Source organism: Brachycentrus maculatus, unplaced genomic scaffold (assembly GCF_059751285.1).
Source record: "Brachycentrus maculatus isolate JH-2025_06_01 unplaced genomic scaffold, ASM5975128v1 h1tg000375l, whole genome shotgun sequence".
NCBI classification, from domain to species: Eukaryota; Metazoa; Arthropoda; class Insecta; order Trichoptera; family Brachycentridae; genus Brachycentrus; species Brachycentrus maculatus.
The window spans coordinates 235,711-258,495 of NW_028281124.1; the positions used below are offsets into that span (position 1 = coordinate 235,711).

At 34.3% G+C, this 22,785-nt stretch overlaps 1 protein-coding gene across 1 annotated transcript in view; it reads left to right on the plus strand.

The window, feature by feature from the left end:
• The window catches only part of LOC148303268 (paired box protein Pax-6-like), a gene marked incomplete at its 3' end in the record, with an annotated part of 61,826 nt that extends 40,489 nt beyond the window's left edge, over positions 1-21,337 (plus strand). Inside the window, exons 4-5 of the mRNA XM_088270239.1 lie at positions 20,194-20,316; positions 21,226-21,337. Of these exons, the coding sequence (XP_088126365.1) occupies positions 20,194-20,316; positions 21,226-21,337 (235 nt within the window). The remainder of the gene's footprint in view (positions 1-20,193; positions 20,317-21,225) is intronic.
• Positions 21,338-22,785: the final 1,448 nt, after the last annotated feature.

The window sequence follows — 22,785 nt, forward strand, 5'->3', positions numbered from 1 at the left end:
CAGCATCCGAACTCCGTTCTAAATTCACCCCTAAGCACCCACCCCGGATATAAATGTCACCGGGGGCAGAAGCCGGGGACATTAAGCGTGATCTAACGGCGGTGAGTGGATGTGTGGTGGCCAAATAAATAAATAAAGGCGACTGCGACACGGTACCAAACGCCTCCACGACGGACTTGCGGATTTGTGACGTCAGAGGTGGTTTCCTCCTCCCAGCGCGGTGGAGCAACGGTTTAAAAATGTTTTGACTATCTTTGCGTTTCGACCATGCCTCTAGCGAGATAGCGAGTGTTTTAGCCTAGAAATTTCACTCGTGAATTACATGAAATTATAGTAACTTTAAACATAAAGAGTAAATCTACTCACGAGTGGGCAAAGGCTATAAAACTTAAAAAGTTGAAGCCTGAGTAGGTCATGATAAGCGGTGTTGCATAAGCCGTACCTAGATTTCAGAGTCACTTGGACGTTAGGTAATTTAAAAAAATGCGTTTCAAACTTTCCTTAATTATTGAACTCTCTCTCTCTAAGTAATTATTGAGAGTACAATAATTAATGTCCGAATTTTTCTGGGAAGTGTGGGTTATTTTTACATAATTTATTTTCACGAAATCTATGTGTTACGAAGATAGAAAATATGTATTTTTTTTAAACTTTCCAGATATTATTTTGTCCATTTCCAGGTATCATTTTATGACAAAATTATATTTAAATATCCACAGATGTCATTGCTATACAAATTACATCATACCAACTGACCGACGGTCTACGACGTTCATTTACGTCCATACTCCCGGATTAGAACTCCAACGTCGAGTCCTGACTAACTGTACTAACTAACTACTGATCCTTATCCCTTGGGAACGCTACACCACTACGTCTTTGCAAACAATCTCCGCCTCTTCCACATTCGTGCATCTCCTCACACATATATATATATATATATATATATATATATATATATATATATATATATATATATATATATATATATATATATATATATATATATATATATATATATATATATATATATATATATATATATATATATATATATATATATATATATATATATATATATATAAATATGTACACATTTTTTTTGGCCGTACTTACTCAGTTGAATTGCGGTCACTCATATAAACGTGTGACAAAATTATGTACAATAGTTGTTCAAATTGTAAAATAAGAAAATAATGCAGTGTATTATTAAGAAAGCCGAAAAAGGAATAATGCTTAATTATTTTTTCAATATTTAAAAAAAATAACCTTAAGATACGAATCATTAAAATCTTGGAATATGTATTAATGTATATATAGGAGGGTCATTTAAGTCACTTTTGCTTAGCAAGAAAATAAACATCAATGCAGTTATTCATTTTTAACAAGTCAGTATATTATACGTCCAAGTTTAAAATCCTTTGTAATTTTTTCAGGGCAATATTAAGCTAGTAAAATGTCAATGATTACGTTTTTGTAATAAATGCACTTGGTCACTTTTTCCTGTATGACTACGATATATATATATATATATATATATATATATATATATATATATATATATATATATATATATATATATATATATATATATATATATATATATATATATATATATATATATATATATATATATATATATATATATATTTATGTATAGTAAAGACATTTTATAGACATACGTAGGATAAACAAGCGTGCTGTTACTGTTGAAGAGACTACCTAGGAAATCGAATTTATCCGTAGTAACTTTATTGAAGCGGTCGGTAAACTCGACACTCTACCGTGTTATTTAGTTCCGATTTCCCCCTTTCCCGATCTATCTTCTAGGAATATTCTTTTAGGTACTATTTGAAACCGAAGATTTCCGAAGAAGTTTATTCCTAGTACAAGTACGAGTATATCTATCAATTATTATATTATTCAATCAAATCAAATCAAACTCTAAGCGGAGAAACCCAAATTTGTCAACAAGTATTTAGACTTAGTCAAAATGTTGTTTAATAAATAATTCATAAATTTATTTTTCTTCTTCTCCTCCTTGGTATATGGCTTGTGGCCTGTTTTTAAGAGGCCTCCTGCGATGTCGACTCCCAGCTGTCAATCCATCGCTTTGGTGGTCTGCGTTTAGGTTGGCCGTGCAGTGCAATGTAAGGTAGTCTGGATGGTTCTATTCTCCTCACAAGCGCATACCATTGTCTTTTTCGTTGCCTTCCCTACCTAACGACATCTTCGATCTCGCATATTTCTCTTATCCTGGTGTTCCTTATACTATCTCGTAGACTCTTGCCAGATATGCTAATTACATTTTTCATTTCTGACACTCAAAGCGCGTTTTTTATTCCTCTGTCTGCTCTGGATTTGATCCCATATGTCATGACGGATCGCACAGAAGTTTTATATATTTTGATTTTGCCGCCGATCTTAATTTCAGGGTTTTTCCATTTAGAACTTTTCAGTCATCCTGAGATGACTGCAACCTTGTTTACTTCTCCATTACTTCACATCGCAGATCTATTTGACCACACAAGTCCACACCCAGATATTTGAACTTTTTTTACCTGTTCCGCTAAGACGCCATCGACAGTCAGGCTACATCCATTATGTTAAGTGAATTTCGGAAAATAATTTGTAAAGTATATGTATATCTGTATGCATTGTGCATTGTGTAACAAACAAAATTAAGGAGGTTTTAATAAATTCGTCTACAAAGCGTACACTGGAGACGAAACTGCTGTTGTTGTATTTTTGCTGCTAATTGTATTTATTATTTATTTTTAGATTCCTTCAAAAATACTAACAATTTTTTAAACCATACTTTCGCAATAAATAAATTGACATAATTTAATTATTTCTTTATCTATAACAACTATTTCGTCTTACCAGGGTATTGTCAGATTGTGTCTAAAAAACTATTTACATGTATTAAAAATATTAATATGACTACTCATTGCTTTACATTTCAGAGAAATTATTATAACCTCGATCTGGAATAAAGACTCGTCAATAACAATAATTAATTATCGATGCATGTCAACGACAAACTACCCTGCTTTCCCTATATGTAAAATTCACCCCTAATGTGGTATTATTTATGCCAGTCCAAATTCTGTCACACAACTCGGGTACTTTCCACCCCTCGTTCCGTCAATGGGGATATTTAACAGACAAGCATTTATTTTCGGCGATTACAACAGAAGACGTGTTAGGGGATGAATAAATTAATAGGAATAATGTTATATTATTATATTTAGGATCAAAAATGATACATTTCATTATGCCGAAATATAAGGTGATACTCGCATTTAGGACAATAACATGGGAGATAAATTAAATTTTATTTTTAATCTATTTAATACTTTATTCAACACCGCATAAGCCGGTTTATTATACTACTCTTCAAAATACCATCAATTGATTCGGGAGTTACTTTGTGGCAATAAATTATGTAAATGCATCGAAACACGTGTCGCAATAGATTTTAAGAAATATTGGTATTTACAAATACAAACATTACAAAAATAAACTTAAAAAAAAAAATAATTTAGGTAATTTTTATATTTATAAATCACACTGATCAATGATTCCACTACACCCGAAAATGTTACGAACAAAATAATCTGGTCAAATTAAAAGCTGCACAAACATTTTAATTTTTTCAGGCATCTCCCTGAATGCAATCCGATTAAAATCTTGCATACATCTTTTTTTTAAAGTTTCTGCCAAATAAAAGCTTTCTATTTCGAAAAATAAAAATACTTTGTGTTTTGATCCACTCACATTTTTATTAACCAACTAGTTTCGGCAACAGCCCGTTGCCCTCTTCAGGGTTAATTTTTTTTTTAATTTTAAAATTAAACTCTGAAGAGGGCAACAGGTTGTTGCCGAAACCAGTTGGTTAATAAAAATGTGAGTGGATCAAAACATAAAGTATTTTTATTTCTCGAAATAATATATCAATATGATCCACAAAGTCAATGCTTTCAATATTCAAAACAAAAAGCTTTCTAATACCTACCATAGATGGCTTCAGAACATGAAGACACATAAAGCGTCATGAGATTTATGAAATATGTAGGAGATCCAAAATTTTAAAAGTGTGGTTGTCAATCATGGGTAGAATGGTAAATGTTACATGTGTGTAAAGTGATTAGTAAACCAGTCTATGAAAGGTCATTAACCATATAAATAATTCATATTTTTCTTCATCTAAGGTTGGGTCAAAATGTAAAATTTGATTCGAGTTACGAAAAATTTTGCGGAACGAACTGATTTCTTTGCCCTAATTTTTACCGTAGGTACATGTAAATAAGTATTTGTGGAGTGGAATTAAATAAATTAAACAACAATAATTTAACGGAATATACTAAAATTTGATGCTGCATTTTAGATTTAAACGTTTTGTATAATAAACATAAATTTAAATTTATGTGTGTAATAATCGTTTCCTCGTAATATTGTATTACATCTGCGAGACTATCTTGACCCTCATAACTTTTACTAGGGGTAGATTTCATTATACAAAGGATTTGCATTCAAATGAACAGATCTGAATGTTATTTAAATAATAATTATTCATCTGACAGATGCGGTGTGCATCTTTACACGAATCCACCCCTCCATTTATCATCCCCAATGGTGACGATGAGGTCATTTGAATAGGCTTGACTTGTGAATGAAGTGGCATAAACACTTTAATTTTCAGCATATTTATTATAATGCTTCAATACTAAATTTAAATGGATGTCCACTGATTTATACGTACGTATGTCACCAATGCTTTATCAACTGAATGTGTAATACATATATTGGCAGCAGTTACCAGAATTTATTTACATTTTTTTTATTTTTTTATTTAATATAGTTACGTTTTTAAGGACAACATAATACATTTTCTAAATTTTTATACATATGGCAAACTTATAGTTTTAGATTCGCTGTGCCTCTCCAAAAAAGAGACTGAGCTCTTGTGCTTGGAGAGGGACTTACGATCATGGTTTAATGTTTTATATAATTAATAGTATAATAGTCTTTTTTATTTATTTTTCAAGATTTACATGTAATGGGCATTATTTTTTCTGAATAATTTTGTATATCCTCCATTTTTTAAAATTTCTTTAGGGAGTTTATTGAAATATTTAATTCCCAAATATTTCAAGTTTTGTTGAAATTAAAAACCAACCAACTAACTTAATTTACTACATTTGGAGTGAGTCTAAATACTTTTTCACAAATCAGGATTATCTCAAATTATAGGAGTTATTTTTCATATTTCCGAAATTAGATCATATATATATAACTTACAAGATTTTGAGTAGTGTGGTTGTCAATAATGGTTAGAATTGATGATGTTACGTTGCACGTGTGTAAAACCAGCCTATGACAGTCGTAAACCATCTATGTTTTAAGATTTTAATTTCGTATAACTTCAATGTTTTGAAACAGGTTTTCTTGATTTTAATATTAATTTATTATATTTTCATCATTCTTTCGCCAGTTCCATGTTTAATTTTTTAAAATATTTTAAGTATTATTATTTTTAAAGGAAAAACCCGCAAAGCCTGTAATTACAGGCTTTTCTGGAGGTAGAATAGTAAGGATAGGGAAGGTAAATGTGAAAAATACATCACAAACACCCAGAACGATTAAAAATAAACCTTTCTTAAAATTGTTTTGCACTTTTCGGGAATCGAACCCGCAACGCCAGTTTCGCAGTCAAGCGTTTATCCGACTACGCCACGGCGGCTGAGGTCTTGATTTTCATATTAATTTATTAAATTTGTTTTCTGTTTTTTGCCAATTCCATGTTACATTTGTGTCGCCTATTTTCAAAATCCGCCAGATCTTATTTTATAAGATTTTAAAATACATAATCTATCGGAATGCCAATTGTGGTTTTTGCCAATTGTTCAAAATATTTATATACTTGAAAACCCTGCTAAAAAATACTTAAAAACAGCGTTGTATTTCAAATTCTACTAAATATTCATGGACCCATATCGGCCAATCACAAAGCGGGATGGGTCAAACATTAAGATGACGTCATTATCGGTTTGTGTCTCTTTTTTTTTAATACTGAAAAAAAAATCTAAAAAAATGGGAAAATTCTCTATTTCGTAATATTTTATCTAAAGACAGACAAATCTTTGAAACATAAATGTTACCCGGAGAATTTTGCATTTTTTGTAAAATCGACTTACATCTATCTGGCGGAGTTTGAAAGTAGGCGACACATTTAAAAAAATATTTTAATTTGATTGAAAATCATTCAAAACGCTCATTAGATGTAGTAACACCAAATATATATCACCCCTAAATTTGAAGTTTCAGAAGCCGTTAGTGCAATGTAGTGATGTGAAATAATCGATTAAGAACTAAGTCACTAAGCACATCGGTTGGCGAGTTGTACCAACAATGCACTCGATTTTTTTATTGACGTAAATAAAAGTTATGGTCCGCTAAATTGTCATAATAAGACCCGTTAGCAATTATTTCACAATAATCTTTTGTCGTATATCGCGAATTTCACGGATGGGTCAATTTGGATCGTTATATCAAAACTATTATTCAATATCTGTATTCTTTGATTCCAAAAGCTAGCGGTGACTTTCATTTGGTCCAGTGACTCTTTTAACTTTTTTTAGCTGAACAATGCTTAATTATTTTTGCAATATTTAAAAAAATCCTTATAATACGTTTTATATTTTTTTTGTAAAAACTAACGAACTAATCATCACGCCGCTTCCCCGCAGGAGTAGGCAAAGAGAGTAGAACGCAACACCACTCTGTCCTTGCAAACATTCTTCGCCTTTTCCACGTTCATGCATCTCCTCATACATACCCGCCGATTGTTTGGACTGCTAACCTGACCACGTTCAAGTATTTTTTTTTCATATTTTTTTGTGAAGATATAAATCTAAATACTACCGGCATCCTCATGACTACCGGTTTCGGAATAATCATTCCATCATCAGGTCAAACAACAGGTGAACCAAAATTCATTGGTCTACATTTGACTCAATGATGAAATGATTGTTCCAAAACCAGTAGTCATGAAGTAGTGTTTTTAGTGGCATTACACAAAGTGAACGATGAATGAATAGGAGTGTTAGAAAAATAAGAGTATGAAAACTAATTAACGAGGTAACTAACCGTCTTACCATCACGCAGTCTCCCCACAGGGGTAGGCAGAAAGAATAGAACGCCACAATAATCTCTCTTTGCAAACAAATTTCGCTCCTTCCACATTCGCTCATTTCCTCATATCGCTCACTCCTTTCAACAACGTCATATTTCAAAAAACTTGATTTTTCAGGAGATCGTTTTTAATTTTTAAAAATATAGTAAAATGTATTTAAAATAAACATCAAGCCACTTATTAAACTTTTTACTGTACAACAGATCTTTTTAGGTAAAACCTGAAGGTTTTTTCTCCATTCGAAAAATGTTAAGTATATTTAAAAAAGTAATAAAACAATACCTTTTTTTCAAAATGCAAAAACAACACTTTCTGCCCTGTAGCGGGTAAATATTAAGTTAAAAATATACCGCTTTTGCTGGGTTATAGTACATTTTCTAGGCATTCCGAAAACATACACAACTGAAAATTGACGATTTTTTTTAAATATGACGTTGTTGAAAGGAGTGAGCGATATATTTCCGCCATTTGCAGGAGCTGGTGTCAAAAGCTCCTCAATCAAAATTATAAGGTGTATGGTAAAATATGTATTATTTCTATAACATTTTCGATCGAGACAATGGATAACGGCTTCCAGCAGTACAAAATGCATTTGAATATATGATTGTGAATGCACTTTCTTAATTTGTGCAGCTTTTTGTCAGCAAACAATGTCGAAACGTCGATAAAATAGGAATTGCTTACGGTTCAGTATCATCCCTTTTATTTACTATTTATTGTATGGAACAAAGACTGAGTGCCTAAACAGGGGCGCGCTCTCCTGTACCTATGGGAGACGGTGAAATGTTTTAAAAGGTTTTGAAGAAATTCTCCCTCGAGTCTCGAGGGGGTCTGGAACTCGTCTGAAGTCTTTAATATTCTGCATAACAACTGATAATAGTTTTATAAATACAGGAAGCCTTCGACTTTCGTTCTCAATTGATCCCTGAAGTGGGTATACATACATATGTTGCAATGAATAAAAAACATAAAAAGGTATTTCAGAAATACATTACAATATAGAATGAGAAATAAAAAGACTTTGTTTTTTGATCCACTCACATTTTTATTACAAAACCAACTAGTTTCGGCAACCTGTTGCCCTCTTCAGGGTTTAATTTATGTCTTTGATTTATAAACCCTGAAGTTGCCCTTTTAAAGGTTTATTTTATTTTCATTTTGATTCGGCAGTCATTTTGTGGTAAAATCCATACATTTTTAATTAATATTTTACTTAGTAAATAACACTATTTCTTCATATTATTTTTGACATCTCATCAAAGATGAATAAGAATATGGAAGCCTGGGCATTTACGGGGCTGACAACCGTCATAGGCTGGTTTAAGTGATCACTTTACACACGTGTAACACTATTTCTTAATATCCAGTGCTAAAAATGATGCATTCCGCATCATTTTTACATACACGGTGTTTGAAAATGGTGCGGATCAAGTGTCACAGTAGGAGTGTCTAGTTGTCACACGAAGTGCACGTCTTTTGTTATTTTTGCACCTTAAATCGCAAAATGTCTCAGTCGGACCTAATCATCAGTTCTCTCACAGAGAGAATTAACGAATTGGAGAAATTAGTGACGACAAAACTGGATAAAATTCTGAAATGGATTGATTCAAACACAGTAAAATCGGTTCAAAATCCGGCCGCTACTGAGTTCGGTAGTTCGGTAGGTCGGCTCCCCGCGAGCCCTTCTCCGCCCTGCCCCTCCGCCGTCGAACCAGTGCCGTCTACGTCCGTACGGGTACGGACCTACTCGGATATCTCCGCCAGTTCGGCTCGTACGCTCGTACCTAAGCTCCCCGCAAGCCCCTCTCCGCCCTGCCCAGCCGTCGTTGGCGGCCCAGTGGCGTCCGAGCCGAGCCGCTCGGAAATCTCCGCTAAGGTTCGGCAGCCACGTGCGGCTCCGCGCATGCGCGCTGGGGACGCTATGCCCGCGATGTCAACAAATACCAAAATGACAACTCGCGGCATGTCAAAGGCGGCGAATGCTAAGAAAGTCACGATGCCAGATGTCAGCGTCCAACAGTCGGACAGCGCCGAAGATACCCTGACGTCGGAGGCGATCCTTCCAGCAACTCAAGTCCTTCCTCCTGATGAAACATGGAAGATAGTGGAAAATAAGAGGCGTGTCGTCGTTCGAGGTACCTTGGGGAAGCGGAGAGAAGATGAAAAAATGAAATTTTATCACTTCTATCCGTTTCACAAGGACACGACGGCCGACGACATGTCTGCTTATTTAACGTCACTGGTGAGTACCGCCTCATTTAATGTAACCAAAATTAAATCGCGGGGTGACTACTCGTCATTTAAAGTCGGGTTAGATAAAAAAAATATTTCAAAAATTTTGCATAGCGACAATTGGCCGCGTAAATCTTTTATTAAAGAGTGGGAGACAAAACCGCGAGATGCGCCGCGCCTTCCCTCAGTAAAGTGACTAGTTCGCGATAATGCGAAAGATGTTAAATTGAATTTTTACTATATGAATGTTCGAGGATTGAAGACAAAATGCGTAGAATTCTATAACAGTGTTTCGGCCAGTGACCTTGATGTCATAGCACTAACCGAGACCTGGTTAAACGCTGGCGTTTTTGATTCCGAACTTTTTGATAGTAACTTTACAATAGTAAGACGAGACCGCGGTGGCCACAGGCAGGGTGGAGGGTGTTTATTGGCTGTGAGAAATAGAGAAAACTTGCAAGTCGAGCGTTTTTCTATTTTGGAAACGTCCAATGAAGATCTTTGGGTAAAACTTACATGCGATCTCGATATTACGTTCATCTGCGTATTATATTTTCCTCCGGCGAGTGAGACTGAAGTATATCGATTGTTCTTCGACAAGGTACTGTCCAGTTTAGAGCTACTTCAAGGTAGAAATATTATTATATTGGGTGATTTTAACCTACAGTCGGCAAGAAATATTACAAGTGTAGAAGATGACCTCACTTTTCTGTGCTCGATGTTGGGTCTCACACAGTATAATAATATTTTGAACTTTAAAAGTAGAACTTTGGATTTAGTGTTTAGTAGAAGGGCGATTGATGTACTTCGATCACTATCACCTCTTACGAGAGAAGATAATTACCACCCCGCACTTGAATTTTGTTACAATCCGATTGCAGATCGCCCCAATCGATCCAGAGTTCCCGGGGAGGGTACGGTTCGTCGGAGGGGCTGGAACTTCCACAAAGGCGACTTCGGCCAGCTATATTACCTCATGGACGGTATCGATTGGGGAGATCTGTATAACAAATCGGATGTAAACGAGGCGGTACAATATTTTTATTATACTGTTGAATGTGTATTTGATTCCTGCTTCCCTAGAAGATCTCAGGCTGCTGGTGGAAGGCGATATCCGAAGTGGTTTTCTAGGGATATTATTAGAGACATACAGACTAAGCATTTCTATCATAAGAAATGGAAAGCTTCTGGCTGCCACAGTGATTATGAGATGTTTGGACGTTACAGATCTGTCGTGAGACGTAGCATTCGATTAGCATACCGGGAGTTCATTACCAGCATGGAAAATGGTATTCTTCAGGATCCAAATACTTTTTGGGACTACATAAAGTCTCAAAAGGCGGATGGTGGGAATATTAACTCCATGACGTGGGGTGAAAAAATAGTACGGGGTGCAGACATTGCCGAGGCGTTTGCAGGTCATTTTAAGACTGTATATAGTAATGAACCTCCGCTTCTTGATATTAGCATTGCCAAGAAATGTTCGCCGACCGGTGCGCAGTTTATTGATGTTTGTAATATCAATGAGAAAGATGTGGCCGACACTATAAAAAAATTAAGTAACACTAATTCTCTTGGTCCAGATTTCATTCCAACTTTCTTCCTAAAAGGCTGCGTGGATTTGATTAAAAGACCACTTTGTTTTTTGTATAATCTTTCAGTGAATACAGGGGTCTTCCCGGAAACATGGAAGATGTCAAAGGTTACTCCTATACATAAGAGTGGCTCTAAGTCATCCGTAGAAAATTATAGACCTGTAGCTGTTCTTTCTGCACCAGCTAAGGTATTTGAAATCATAATAAGTAAAATCGTCGCTTCCCGAGTAGAGCCGTTTATAATTGATGAACAACATGGATTCAGGAAAGGCCGATCGGTTGAAACAAATCTGATGGTTTTTACGAATTACGTCACAGAAGCTCTAGACGCGGGACATCAGGTCGACTGTTCATATAATGACTTCGCCAAGGCCTTTGATACAGTCAACCATGATGTCTTATTGAAGAGGCTGTATGAGATCGGTTTCTCGGATGGTATGCTAAAATTAATGGCGAGCTACCTTCAAAACAGAAACCAATACGTCTCCTACGGTCTATTTGCGTCAGAGTCCTTCAATACTTTCTCGGGTGTCCCGCAAGGTTCTAACCTGGGTCCATTATTGTTTTCTATTTTCATTAATAATATCAAGAATATAATTTTAAACTCACGGTTTTTGTTATTTGCGGATGACCTAAAGCTTTTCTTAAAGGTGACAACTTTTGACGATTTTCGTCTTCTCCAAGCAGATATATCAAATATATGTGAATGGGGAAGACGAAACAAATTAATGTTTAATGTTTCCAAGTGTTCGATCACGTCTTTCACTAGGGCCCAAAAAACATTATTTTATCGCTACAAAATGAACGACCAAAATCTGATGCGAGCATCGAATGTTAGGGATCTGGGCGTTATATTTGTGAGCACCCTGACATTTCACGATCATATAGAGGCAGTCAGTAGTAATGCATTGAAAATGCTAGGATTTGTTCTGCGTACTGCCAGGGTTTTCCAAAATACCCGCGTGCTGAGAACTCTTTATAACTCCTTGGTGCGAAGTAGACTCGAGAGTGGCTCGATGATCTGGGGGCCACACGAGCTTAAGTACTCTCTTATGGTAGAGAAAGTCCAAAAGAAGTTTTTGAGGTATCTCTACATGAGAGAGTACGGCTATTATCCTTGGCTCTACCCGACCCAGTTTCTCCAGGGTATGCTTGGCTACAATAGTTTAGAGACTAGAAGGAATGCGTATTTGATTACGCATTTTTATCGATTGTTGCGCGGTATGATCGATAATCCTGAAATTATCCAGAGCATTGGTCTGTATGTTCCCGATAGTTACCTAAGACAGCGTCGGCATAGATTGTTTCAGATTCCTATACACAGGACCAACCTGCCGATGGTTATGCCTGTAGGAAGAGCTACCGCTATGTTGAACAATATCACATTGGATATTGATCTGTTCCATGTGTCCGAAGGAGTTTTCCGAAGCGAGATTCTTCTACACATTTAACAAGAGTCTTCTTGTGTAATTTTTAATTTGTTTTTTTAATATATACGCCTTAAATGTTTGTTTGTAATGTATATATTAATTATTGAATAAATTGAATTGAAAAAATTGAATTGAGTAGATTTTAGGAAATGGTGGTATTCACTATGTAAAACATTAATTTGAAATGGTTTATTTTATGACTAAACATACATACATGACACGGTTTTTTTTATATACCATGTATGTATGTTTAGTCACAAAATAAACCCCGAAGAAGGCGGCAACAGGCTGTTGCCGAAACTAGTTGGTTTTTAATAAAAATATCAGTGGATCAACAAAACAAAGTCTTTTTATTTCTCAAAATAAAATATCACTGTGATCCACAAAGTTAATGTTTAAACTTTAGGAAATGTGCCACAAAGAATCTACCAAAAATATTAAAGAAAATATAATGTACTAACTAACTAACCATCTCGCCGCTTCCCCGCAGGAGTAGGCAGAGAGAATCGAACGCCACACCACTCTGTCTTTGCAAACATTCTTTGCCTCATCCACATTCATGCATCTCCTCATACATACCCGACAATTATTACGACTCCTGACCCGGCCGCTTTCAAGTATCTGACATACCTGATTGTTCCAAGTTTTCCTCGGTCTTCCTCTGCTTCCTTTTCCAACTACATTCGCCTCATAAATTTTTTTAACCGTTCTTTCCTCACTCATACGTTCTACATGTCTAAACCATCTCAACACACCTTTCTTAATTTTATCGATAATGCTTATCTCAGCCTTCCATTCTTTCATTATTTCATCGTCAAACATCGTTGTGCCACACATTCGTCTGAGGGATCGCATTTTGACTGCATTCAGTCATTCAATCGTTCATATTCATTTTCATATGTTTTATTATAAATATATTACATGAATTTCGCACATGCAAAATAAACTATCAATTTTCAGGTAAAATTAGAAATTTTCACTTGAAAATATGGTATAAATTAATGGATTCTTTCACTTATGCCAGGATGAATTCACTTTCAAAAAATCTGTTCTCTAAATGATGAATAAAAAGACTTATCTAATCCCGGCTAATACTCTAGGACTGTTGAAATGGAGTAATTTCGCTTTCATCCGTGAAATGTTCCCATTGAAATGGCCCCTAAAAGGGCTGCGGGTGAAAGGGCCGACGCGGGGGGTCAGTCATTGTCCCGCGGAGATCCCCGCGGAGCCCCCTTTTTATTCGTGACCCCGTTTACGTCCCATATTTTTTCCTGTCACCGAAATTCTTAAATAACGCCGTGTCGATACTCGGGGATCGACAACTTTTGGTTCACGCATAACATAACGCACGTTCATGAATAACATAACGTACGTTCGTGAATAACATAACTTACGTTCATGAATAACATAACGTACGTTCATGAATAACATAACGAACGTTCCTGAATAACATAACGTACGTTTCCGAATAACATAAAAAAATACTTAATAGGTAAAAGAGTCTTACTAATTAACCATCGCGCCGCTTCTTCACAGGGGTAGGCAGAGAATAGAACGCAATTCCACTCTGTAATTGTACATATTTAAGTGATCACTGTACACACGTGTAACGTTCACCAATTCTACCCATTATTGACAACCACACTACTCAAATTCTTGGATGTTCTATATATGAACTAATTTTGAAACATTGTTCTTGAATCACTAGAACTTCACTAGAGACATCTATTGGTGAGATGAAAAGAAAGTGTCTTCAGCCCCGTAAATGCCTATACTTCCATATTCGTCTTCATCTTTGATGAGATGTCAAAAAATAATATAAAAATAACTCCTATAATTGGAGATAATCCAGATTTGTGAACAAGTATTTGGACACATTCGAAATGTTGTCGATAATTTAAAGCTTATCACGCCAATCAGTGCATGCACCGATTTGCTTCTTTACAGTCGTATTTCTAGCCAGACATATTTTATCAAAATCATAAGATGGAAAGAAATATACTTTTATGAAAATATCATCTCAATTGAGTATCTGAAAATTTAAAATCATGCATTCGACGCATTTTAATATTATACTCGTAAATTGTCAGTAAAATTTTCATATAAGTACTTATGTAATTTCAGAGAGATCTCAGGGAATTATCGCTTTTCGAATATTTCGTAAATATTTGACAATAGCCTTATATTTGAAAAAAAATATGAATGCTTCTATAAATCGGATTTTTCAATGATATTTTTTACCACACGAGATAAGAATTTTGATTACAATAAAATAAAATATAAATATATATATTTTGTTGCATAAAATGTGGCAAGGAAAAAATATCTGATTTTACAGCTTAAATCCTAAGCTAACGTCACCAGACATTTGCAATTTTCTACACAAAAATTCTTTACAAATTCAAAAAAAAATTCCAACTGTAAAAATGCTTTGTATTTTTATTATACTTTACTCAGTAAATCATGATATTTCATCACAAATGAAGAAGCTTATACAATATAATTTATATTTGAAGCACTAACTTTGTGCTTTTCCATTTCATAATTAAAATGCAACTTTATTTTAAAATCACTATAAATATAATATTATAACTTAATTATAATGTCTACCGGTTTCGAAGCTAACCGCTTCTTTATTATAAGGTTATAAAAGTCTGGGTATTTACAGGGCTTATGACCTATCATAGACTGGTTAATTTATCACTTTATACACGTGTAATATTCACCATTCTACCCATGATTGAAAACCACGCCACTCAAATTTCGGAAGTGATATTTATCTTTTAATTGACACCATCTTTCACATCGCTCACTCTTTTAAACAACGTCATAAATCAAATATCGAAAATTTTCAGTTGTCCATGTTTTCGGAATGCCCAGAAAATGTACTATATTCCAGCAAAAGCGGCATATTTTTAACTTAAAATCTACCCGCTACAGGGCAGAAAGTGTTGGTATTTGCATTTTGAAGAAAAGGTATTGTTTATTTATTTTTTAAATAAACTAAATATTTTTCAAATGGAGAAAAAACCTTCAGGTTTCACCTAAAAAGATCTGTTGTACAATAAAAAGTTCAATATGTGGCTTCATATTTATTTTTAATGCATTTTATTTTATTCTTAAACTCTAAAAACGATCTCCTGAAAAATCAAGTTTTTTGATGTAAGACGTTGTTGAAAGGAGTGAGCGACATGTCACCATCTATGCGATTTCATGAAAAGAATATAAAAATCTTCCTGAAATATTTGACAAACCAAGAGACGCTTTAAAAATAAGAGTTTCAATGGTTTTCATTTTTTAATTTGTAATTTGACAAGGCATATTATTCGCAATATTTTGAGTGAGTCCAAATCCTTGTTCACAAATCTGGGCTTGTCCACTGAAGAGTTATTTATAAAGATATCTCAACAACTATGAAGAAGAATATGGATGTTTGGGTATACTTAAGACTTACGACCTTTTATGGGTTGATTTAAAAAAATTATGACTTTCATTATTCTATTTTATTTATTGTTTCGGCATTAACTTTGTGGTAAGACATGTTACAATGATTAAAGAAAACACTTGTTTTTTACCACTTGAGTTTTATTAAAGACTACATGTTTCAGAAGTTAAACTTCCATCATTCAGGTCTGTATAATAACTAAAATATAAAATATAAAATTGTTCTATAAATAAGCAGAGGGGAAAGTAAGGGTAAGGGGTTAGTCAAGGGGCGGAGTTTGAAAACAAAGGAAAAATGGAAAGCAAAGGTGAAGAATTTTGAAACAATTTATTATTTATTTATTTATTTATAGAACAATTTTATATTTAAGTTATTATACAGACCTGAATGATGGAAGTTTAACTTCTGAAACATGTAGTCTATAATAAAACTCAAGTGGTAAAAAACAAGTGTTTTCTTTAATCATTAATTATTCTACCCATGATTGACAATCATAAAACTCATGTTTCGGATGTTGTATTTATCCATTGATTGACCTTCTTTCACATGTGAGATTTGCGAATAAAAAATTGTGCTAGTTCAAAATATTGTGTGTGTAAATCTATATAAATATATTTTTTAATAAATTTAATGATATTGTTGTTTACCCCTCACCATCTTCGTAAAATGTTGATTTTAGTAATGCTCCCATTGTGTCAAGTCTGTGAAAAGGGAACGGTATGGAAATATTTAGAGATTTAGAGAATATTTTACATTGTTCCATCTATATACGCTTCACACATCTTTTCTCTTTGAAAACTATTTGCTTACATATATGTACTTAATCGTATGCTGTTTTTTTGTATGTGCGAAATTCATATAATATGATAAAAAATACTATTAAAATAGAAAAAATAACTAAAAAAAACTTACCATCACGCCGCTTCTTGGCAGAGGTAGGTAGAGACAATCAAACGCCACACCACTCTGTCTTTGCAAACATTCTTAGCCTCTTCCACATTCATGCATCTCCCCATACATACCCGACGATTATTACGACTCCTGACCTGGCCGCTTTCAAGTATTTAACATACCTGATTGTGCCAAGTTTTCCTCGGTCTTCTTCTGCTTCTTTTTTCAACTACATTCGCCTCATATTTTTTTAACCGTTCTATCCTCACTCATACGTTCCACGTGCCCAAACCATTTCAATACACGTTACTTAATTTTATCAATAATGCTTTTTACCGATAATTTTAGCTATAATCCCCTTCATAATATGAGTTTATAAAAAAAAACCGTAAAGCGTCCATCTTTAAAAGGCTTGTCTGCAGGTATGATAGTACGGATGAGAAGGTAAATGTGAAAAATTCATCATGAACACCCTGAACAATTAAAAATACATATTTTTTAAATTCATTTTGAAATTGGAGGGAATCGACCTAGCAACGCCAGTTTCGCAGTCTAGCATCCACGCAAGTACGCCACGGCGCCTGTCTACATATATTATCAAAATATTTAATATTTAAATTACACAAATATACAATTTATCCAATAAATGAAAAGTGTTAAAACGATAAACTATATTAATTTTCTCGGTTTTGATCAATTTCTTGATAGCCTGGTGGATCCACAGTAGACTGAGATCATTTATCATTGATTTGTTTGCTTTTTTATTGATAACAATTTCAGCCAAAATAAAATTTATTTAGAAAAAGCAATGAAGCTTAAATTTAAAAAAAAAATTGCATAAGACCACTTTTGATGTTATTAATGTAAACACGACTAGTTTCAAGATCTACCTACAGATGGTCTCATCAAAAAGTGAAAACGAAAACTTTTTGTGTATTTTCAAAAGTTGGTGAAAATAGAACTAAATTCTTGTAAAAGTGGTTAAAAACAAAGTACTTATATGTTTTTAAAATATCCACCAACAATTTTAAAAAAAAACTGCCGTGTGTCTTTTGATGATGAATTGTGTTATTAATTGATTCTGTACTCGCTAAATAATAAATATAAAAAAAATAAAACCCTTATCTGCACCCCAATGGTGCATAGGGCACTGCTTCATATAAACGCAGTGTTATCTTGATCGTTTACATATGAAGGAAAGGTGATCAGCCCTCCGCTTCAGGTACCAGTCCAGGGTATTATTAAATAAATATTGAAGTGAAAAAATCACTTATATTTATTTGACCCCCCCTGGGAATCGAACCCGGGACCTCCAAAACGGTAGCCGAGCGTGCTGACCTTTACACTACGGAGGCGGACACTGCTTCGCACTAAATAATCCATTTTAAATTTAAGTTTTAATTGGCAAATAGCTATACTTCTTAAAATCTATTGTGACACTTTTTTGATGCAAAAAATATTCGGAATGCATCGAAACACGTGTCACAATAGATTTTAAGAATAATCAGAATTTGCCAAGTAAAACTTGAATTAAAAATTATGAATTATCATAATGAGAATACTTTTTTGGTTTTCCAGTGAATTAAATTGAAAAATAGAATTATATTGAATTTAATAAATATTTAACTGATAAAAACCAGAATTAAAAATACGAGAACCAATTTATATCTTTGTCGAAAAACAAAATCCAATTAAAAGCATCCAAATTTCCTGGTTTTAATCAATTCTCTCTTTGTTTGAAATGCATCTCTCAGAGAGATCGAATATCATTTCCAATTCCATATTTTTGTACGTAGCTTCCAATTATTATTTTTTTACAAATCCAGTGCTCTTTCGGTCGATTAAACAGCAATTATTGTTGTTTATTAAAATTTTCCAATTAATTGCACCTAACTGGGGGCAAAAAACAAGACATGCAAAATAAAATGAAAGGTAGTTCCTACCCCAGCTCAAAGGGATGAAACAGTCTTTGGCTTAATTTAAAATCAAACGATCTTCTCCATTGCTTTTGTCAGTTTTAAATAGTTAGAGTTGTATAAGTATTTTTAGATTCTTTGATAAAGATCTGCGTCAAAGAAAAAGCGTTTAATTAATAAATTAAAGCTTTTTTTCTTTTAACTAAAGCATTTAATATGTTGTTTTAATCATAGGTTTTCTTTAAGTCGGGTTGTGGTCTCGTGGTTGGTGTCGCAAACTCATAAGTCAGAGTTTCTGGATTCAAACCCGCTCTACTACAACTGGAAACCTATACTTAACGCTGACAATGATGGGTCGTAAACCCTGTAAATAAATACCCAGACATCCATATTCTTCACTATCTTTGTTGAGATGTCAAATATAAAATAACTCTTAGTAAGAGAAACCTATATTTGTGAACAAGGATTTACACAGCTAAAATATTGTGGACGTAACTAGTATTTTTAGGGCACACATTATTTTAATAGAAAACAAACTTTATTTTTCTTGATGTACATTATAGGTGTCGCAACAGAGATTGAGCATCTATCGTTTTTATAAGAAAAAGAAAATGGATATCTGAGTATCCCATGGCTTGCGACCTGGCATTTGGCTGACTTAAGTTATCTATATGTAGAATCTAATTAGAAGAATGAAAACACCATAAACGTAAAATACGTAAATTGGAAATTATTATGCGCCCTTGATGTATTTTTTTTTTTACAAAAATGGCGCTTTTAAAATTAGCCATATTTTTTATTTCTCCGCACTACTGAGGGCTATGACCCTTGTCGAAACAATGACTCTTCTCCAGTTATCCCTTGACTGCGCTGCACGTAGCGCTCCAACCATCGAGGCGCCTGCTGCTGTCTTAACTTGATCGGTTCATCGTGTGGGGATTTTCCTCTGTCTCCCTTCTCTTCCAGGTTACAAATCATAAACATCCGTTCCAGACTATCCTTATTGCTATGTGAACTTGTCCAAAGAACTGGCCGGAGTCAAGCCATCCAAGTGCAACTCCTGACGAATGGACTCGTTGGTGCGTTTAGCTGTCCATGGAATTCGGAGCATGCGCCTCCAACACCACATTTCAAAATCGTCAATTTTCCTCCCTTCTGCTGCTTTTATGGTCCATATTTTAGCAGCATGGAGAAAAATGGAGTGGACCAAACTCCTGACAAGCTTTATCTTGGTGCTGTTACTCACACCCCTGTCTTTTCAGACTTTACTAGCTTAGACATGGCACTTTTGGCAATAGTGATACAACGTCTGATTTCTCCTTCATTGCTAATTTGAGATCCAAGTATATTTACTCGTATAGTTGAAAAAATATTAATCAATTGCTCATAATTCCAGGATTGTGAAACACATTGTTTAAGTAGGTAAATGGGGTTTCCTCTGAGTATCGTCTGTTTTGATCCCTTTTAAATGACGTCATTTTTGCAGGTATCCTCGATAAACCGTGTCCTGCGCAACCTGGCTGCGCAGAAAGAGAAGCAGTCCCAGTCTCCTCCTTCGGGATCACCGGGAGGAGTCGTGTACGACAAACTAAGGCTACTTAACGGACAGGTTGATAATACATATTCTCTTATACTTAACTTACTTAAACCATATCAGCTCCCTATGTCTCCAGGGTTTCCTGTCGGCTGCCAGCTCCCTTACATCCTCCCAAGTCAGGTCCGCATCCCGAAGTCCGCATCAGACGAGAACTGCCGACGAATTGTCAGCAGTGGTCGTCGTGGATGGCGCGAACCTGATTGATACCTTGTAAAAGAGGCAAGCTTGATAGCGGCTCTCAGGAGGCATGCGGAGTACATGGCCTAGGCAGCTGAATCGCCTTTTCTTGACAATTGTGACCAAAATTTGATGCGTCCTACGCCTTATCTCTTCATTCCTTACAAAGTCAAACCACCCGCACACCTAAAATTCTTCGCAGACAGCTATTCTCAAAGCTAAGGCTCTTGTAAGATCACTTTGCACACGTGTAACATTCACCAATTCTCCCCATGACAACACTACTCTAATTCTTGAAATTTCTAGATAAACATATTGATCAAACTCGTAACACAGTACGCGCGAATTCGCAATAGCCATCTATGGTGGAAAAAAATTAGGTACTCCCATATTCTTCTTCACACATACTAATATAAGAGTTTCTGCTTAATAAAAAGCTTCTTTACATCTCACCAATAGATGTCTCTAGTGATGTTCTAGTGATTCAAGAGCAAGGTTTCTAAATTGGTTAATATATAATAGAACTTCCAAAAAGTTGAGTAGTGTGGTTGTCAATAATGGGTAGAATTGGTGAATGTTACACGTGTGTAAAGTGATCACTTAAACCAGCCTATGACGGTCGTCAGCCCCATAAATGCCCAGATTCCATATTCTTCTTCATCTTTGATGAGACGTCGAAAAAATATAAAAAATTAAAAATTAAAAAAACTAAAAAAATAAGGTTTATTGTTAATTTTTTTCCAGAGTGCTGGTTGGCCTCGAGCTCCTTGGTACCCCGCCGCCCGCTCCCCTTTCCTCCCCGCCCTGAGTCCTGGACCGCCAGCTCACCTAGTGTCTGACCTGCCTACGAAAAAAAGTAAGTCGATAATTCAATCATTATTAATAATTTTATGTATAATTTAGGTATCTTACGGATGACATATCACTATGAGATGAGAGACATATCAATATTATGAGAGAACATCAATCGTTTTATTTTTGTATGAACGAAGATGGAAGTCTGAACAATATAAAATATATGTGCATACAATTAACACAAAAAAAAAACATATTCAAATATTATTAAGAGTGATGAAAATCGATTTATCGACTCTGGTATGCTTTGCAAAACGCGGCCGTCGGTATACCGACGATAGAAACAGTGTGTTTTGTCGCTTGAAGTGGGAAATTTTGTTCGCAGCGTGACCATTTTTTAAGTTCTGATTTGTCAATAACATTCGCAAATATACAAATTTAACTAATTTTAAGAAAAAATACAAAAACTTTTTTGGAAAAAATACCTTTTGTTTTCACCCTTAAAATGTTCACTAAATTTGAAACCATTCAGCACCATGTTTGGACCATTCAGCAATTTTAAATTTAACATACAAATAAGAAAAATCTCAGCAACAAAACGGTTAAATAACATGTGTTTTCGAATTATCATTAAAACTAAAAAAACAGAAACGTTGGCAGTATATACAGGGATACGTCAGTCGTTAAGTAGCAAAGTTGAGAAACGCTGCTTTCTTTTTATTCTAAAGCGCGTGAAACACTGCCATGAAAATGGCGGAAAAATTAAAAACAGAATTCCACAGTTTCTCAAACAGTCCCCGGAAAGTTTAAAGTGTGTTGAAATATAAAACAAACTATAAATAAACAAATTGTATAAACTTTTGAGATAATATATATACACTGCAAGAAATTATTATGAGATTAAAAAATTTCGAAACGATTTTACTTTATTGAATATTTAATCCAAATAATTATAATTGACTTTGAAATACGAATTCACAATACTACAATTTTTAACCATTTAAATAAGTAAACTGTATGGACTGACATAATATTATTGATTGATTCGGCATTAACTTTCTTGAATGACATGTTGATTATTGTTTAAAAATGAAACACTTTTAATAAACCACTTAGTGAGTTTTATTTTTATACACGACTAGTTTCGAAAACTTCCAGATGTTTTCATCTACAGGTGAAAATTAAAACATAATTTTTTACCCGTAGATGAAAACATCAGCAAGTTTTCAAAACTAGTCGTGTATAAAAGTAAAACTGTTCCATGCGTCCGAAGGAGTTTTCCGAAGCGGGATTCTTCTACACCTTTAAGTCTTCTTGCTTACTTTTAATATATACGCCTTGAATATTGTTGGTTATGTATATATTATTTTTTTGTTGAATAAATTGAATAAATTGAATAAATAAATAAATAAATAACTCATTAAGTGGTTTATTACAAGTGTTTATTTTTTTTAAATCATGACTGACTTAGTCACAGTTTACAGTACGTATTATCACGAAATATTGCCC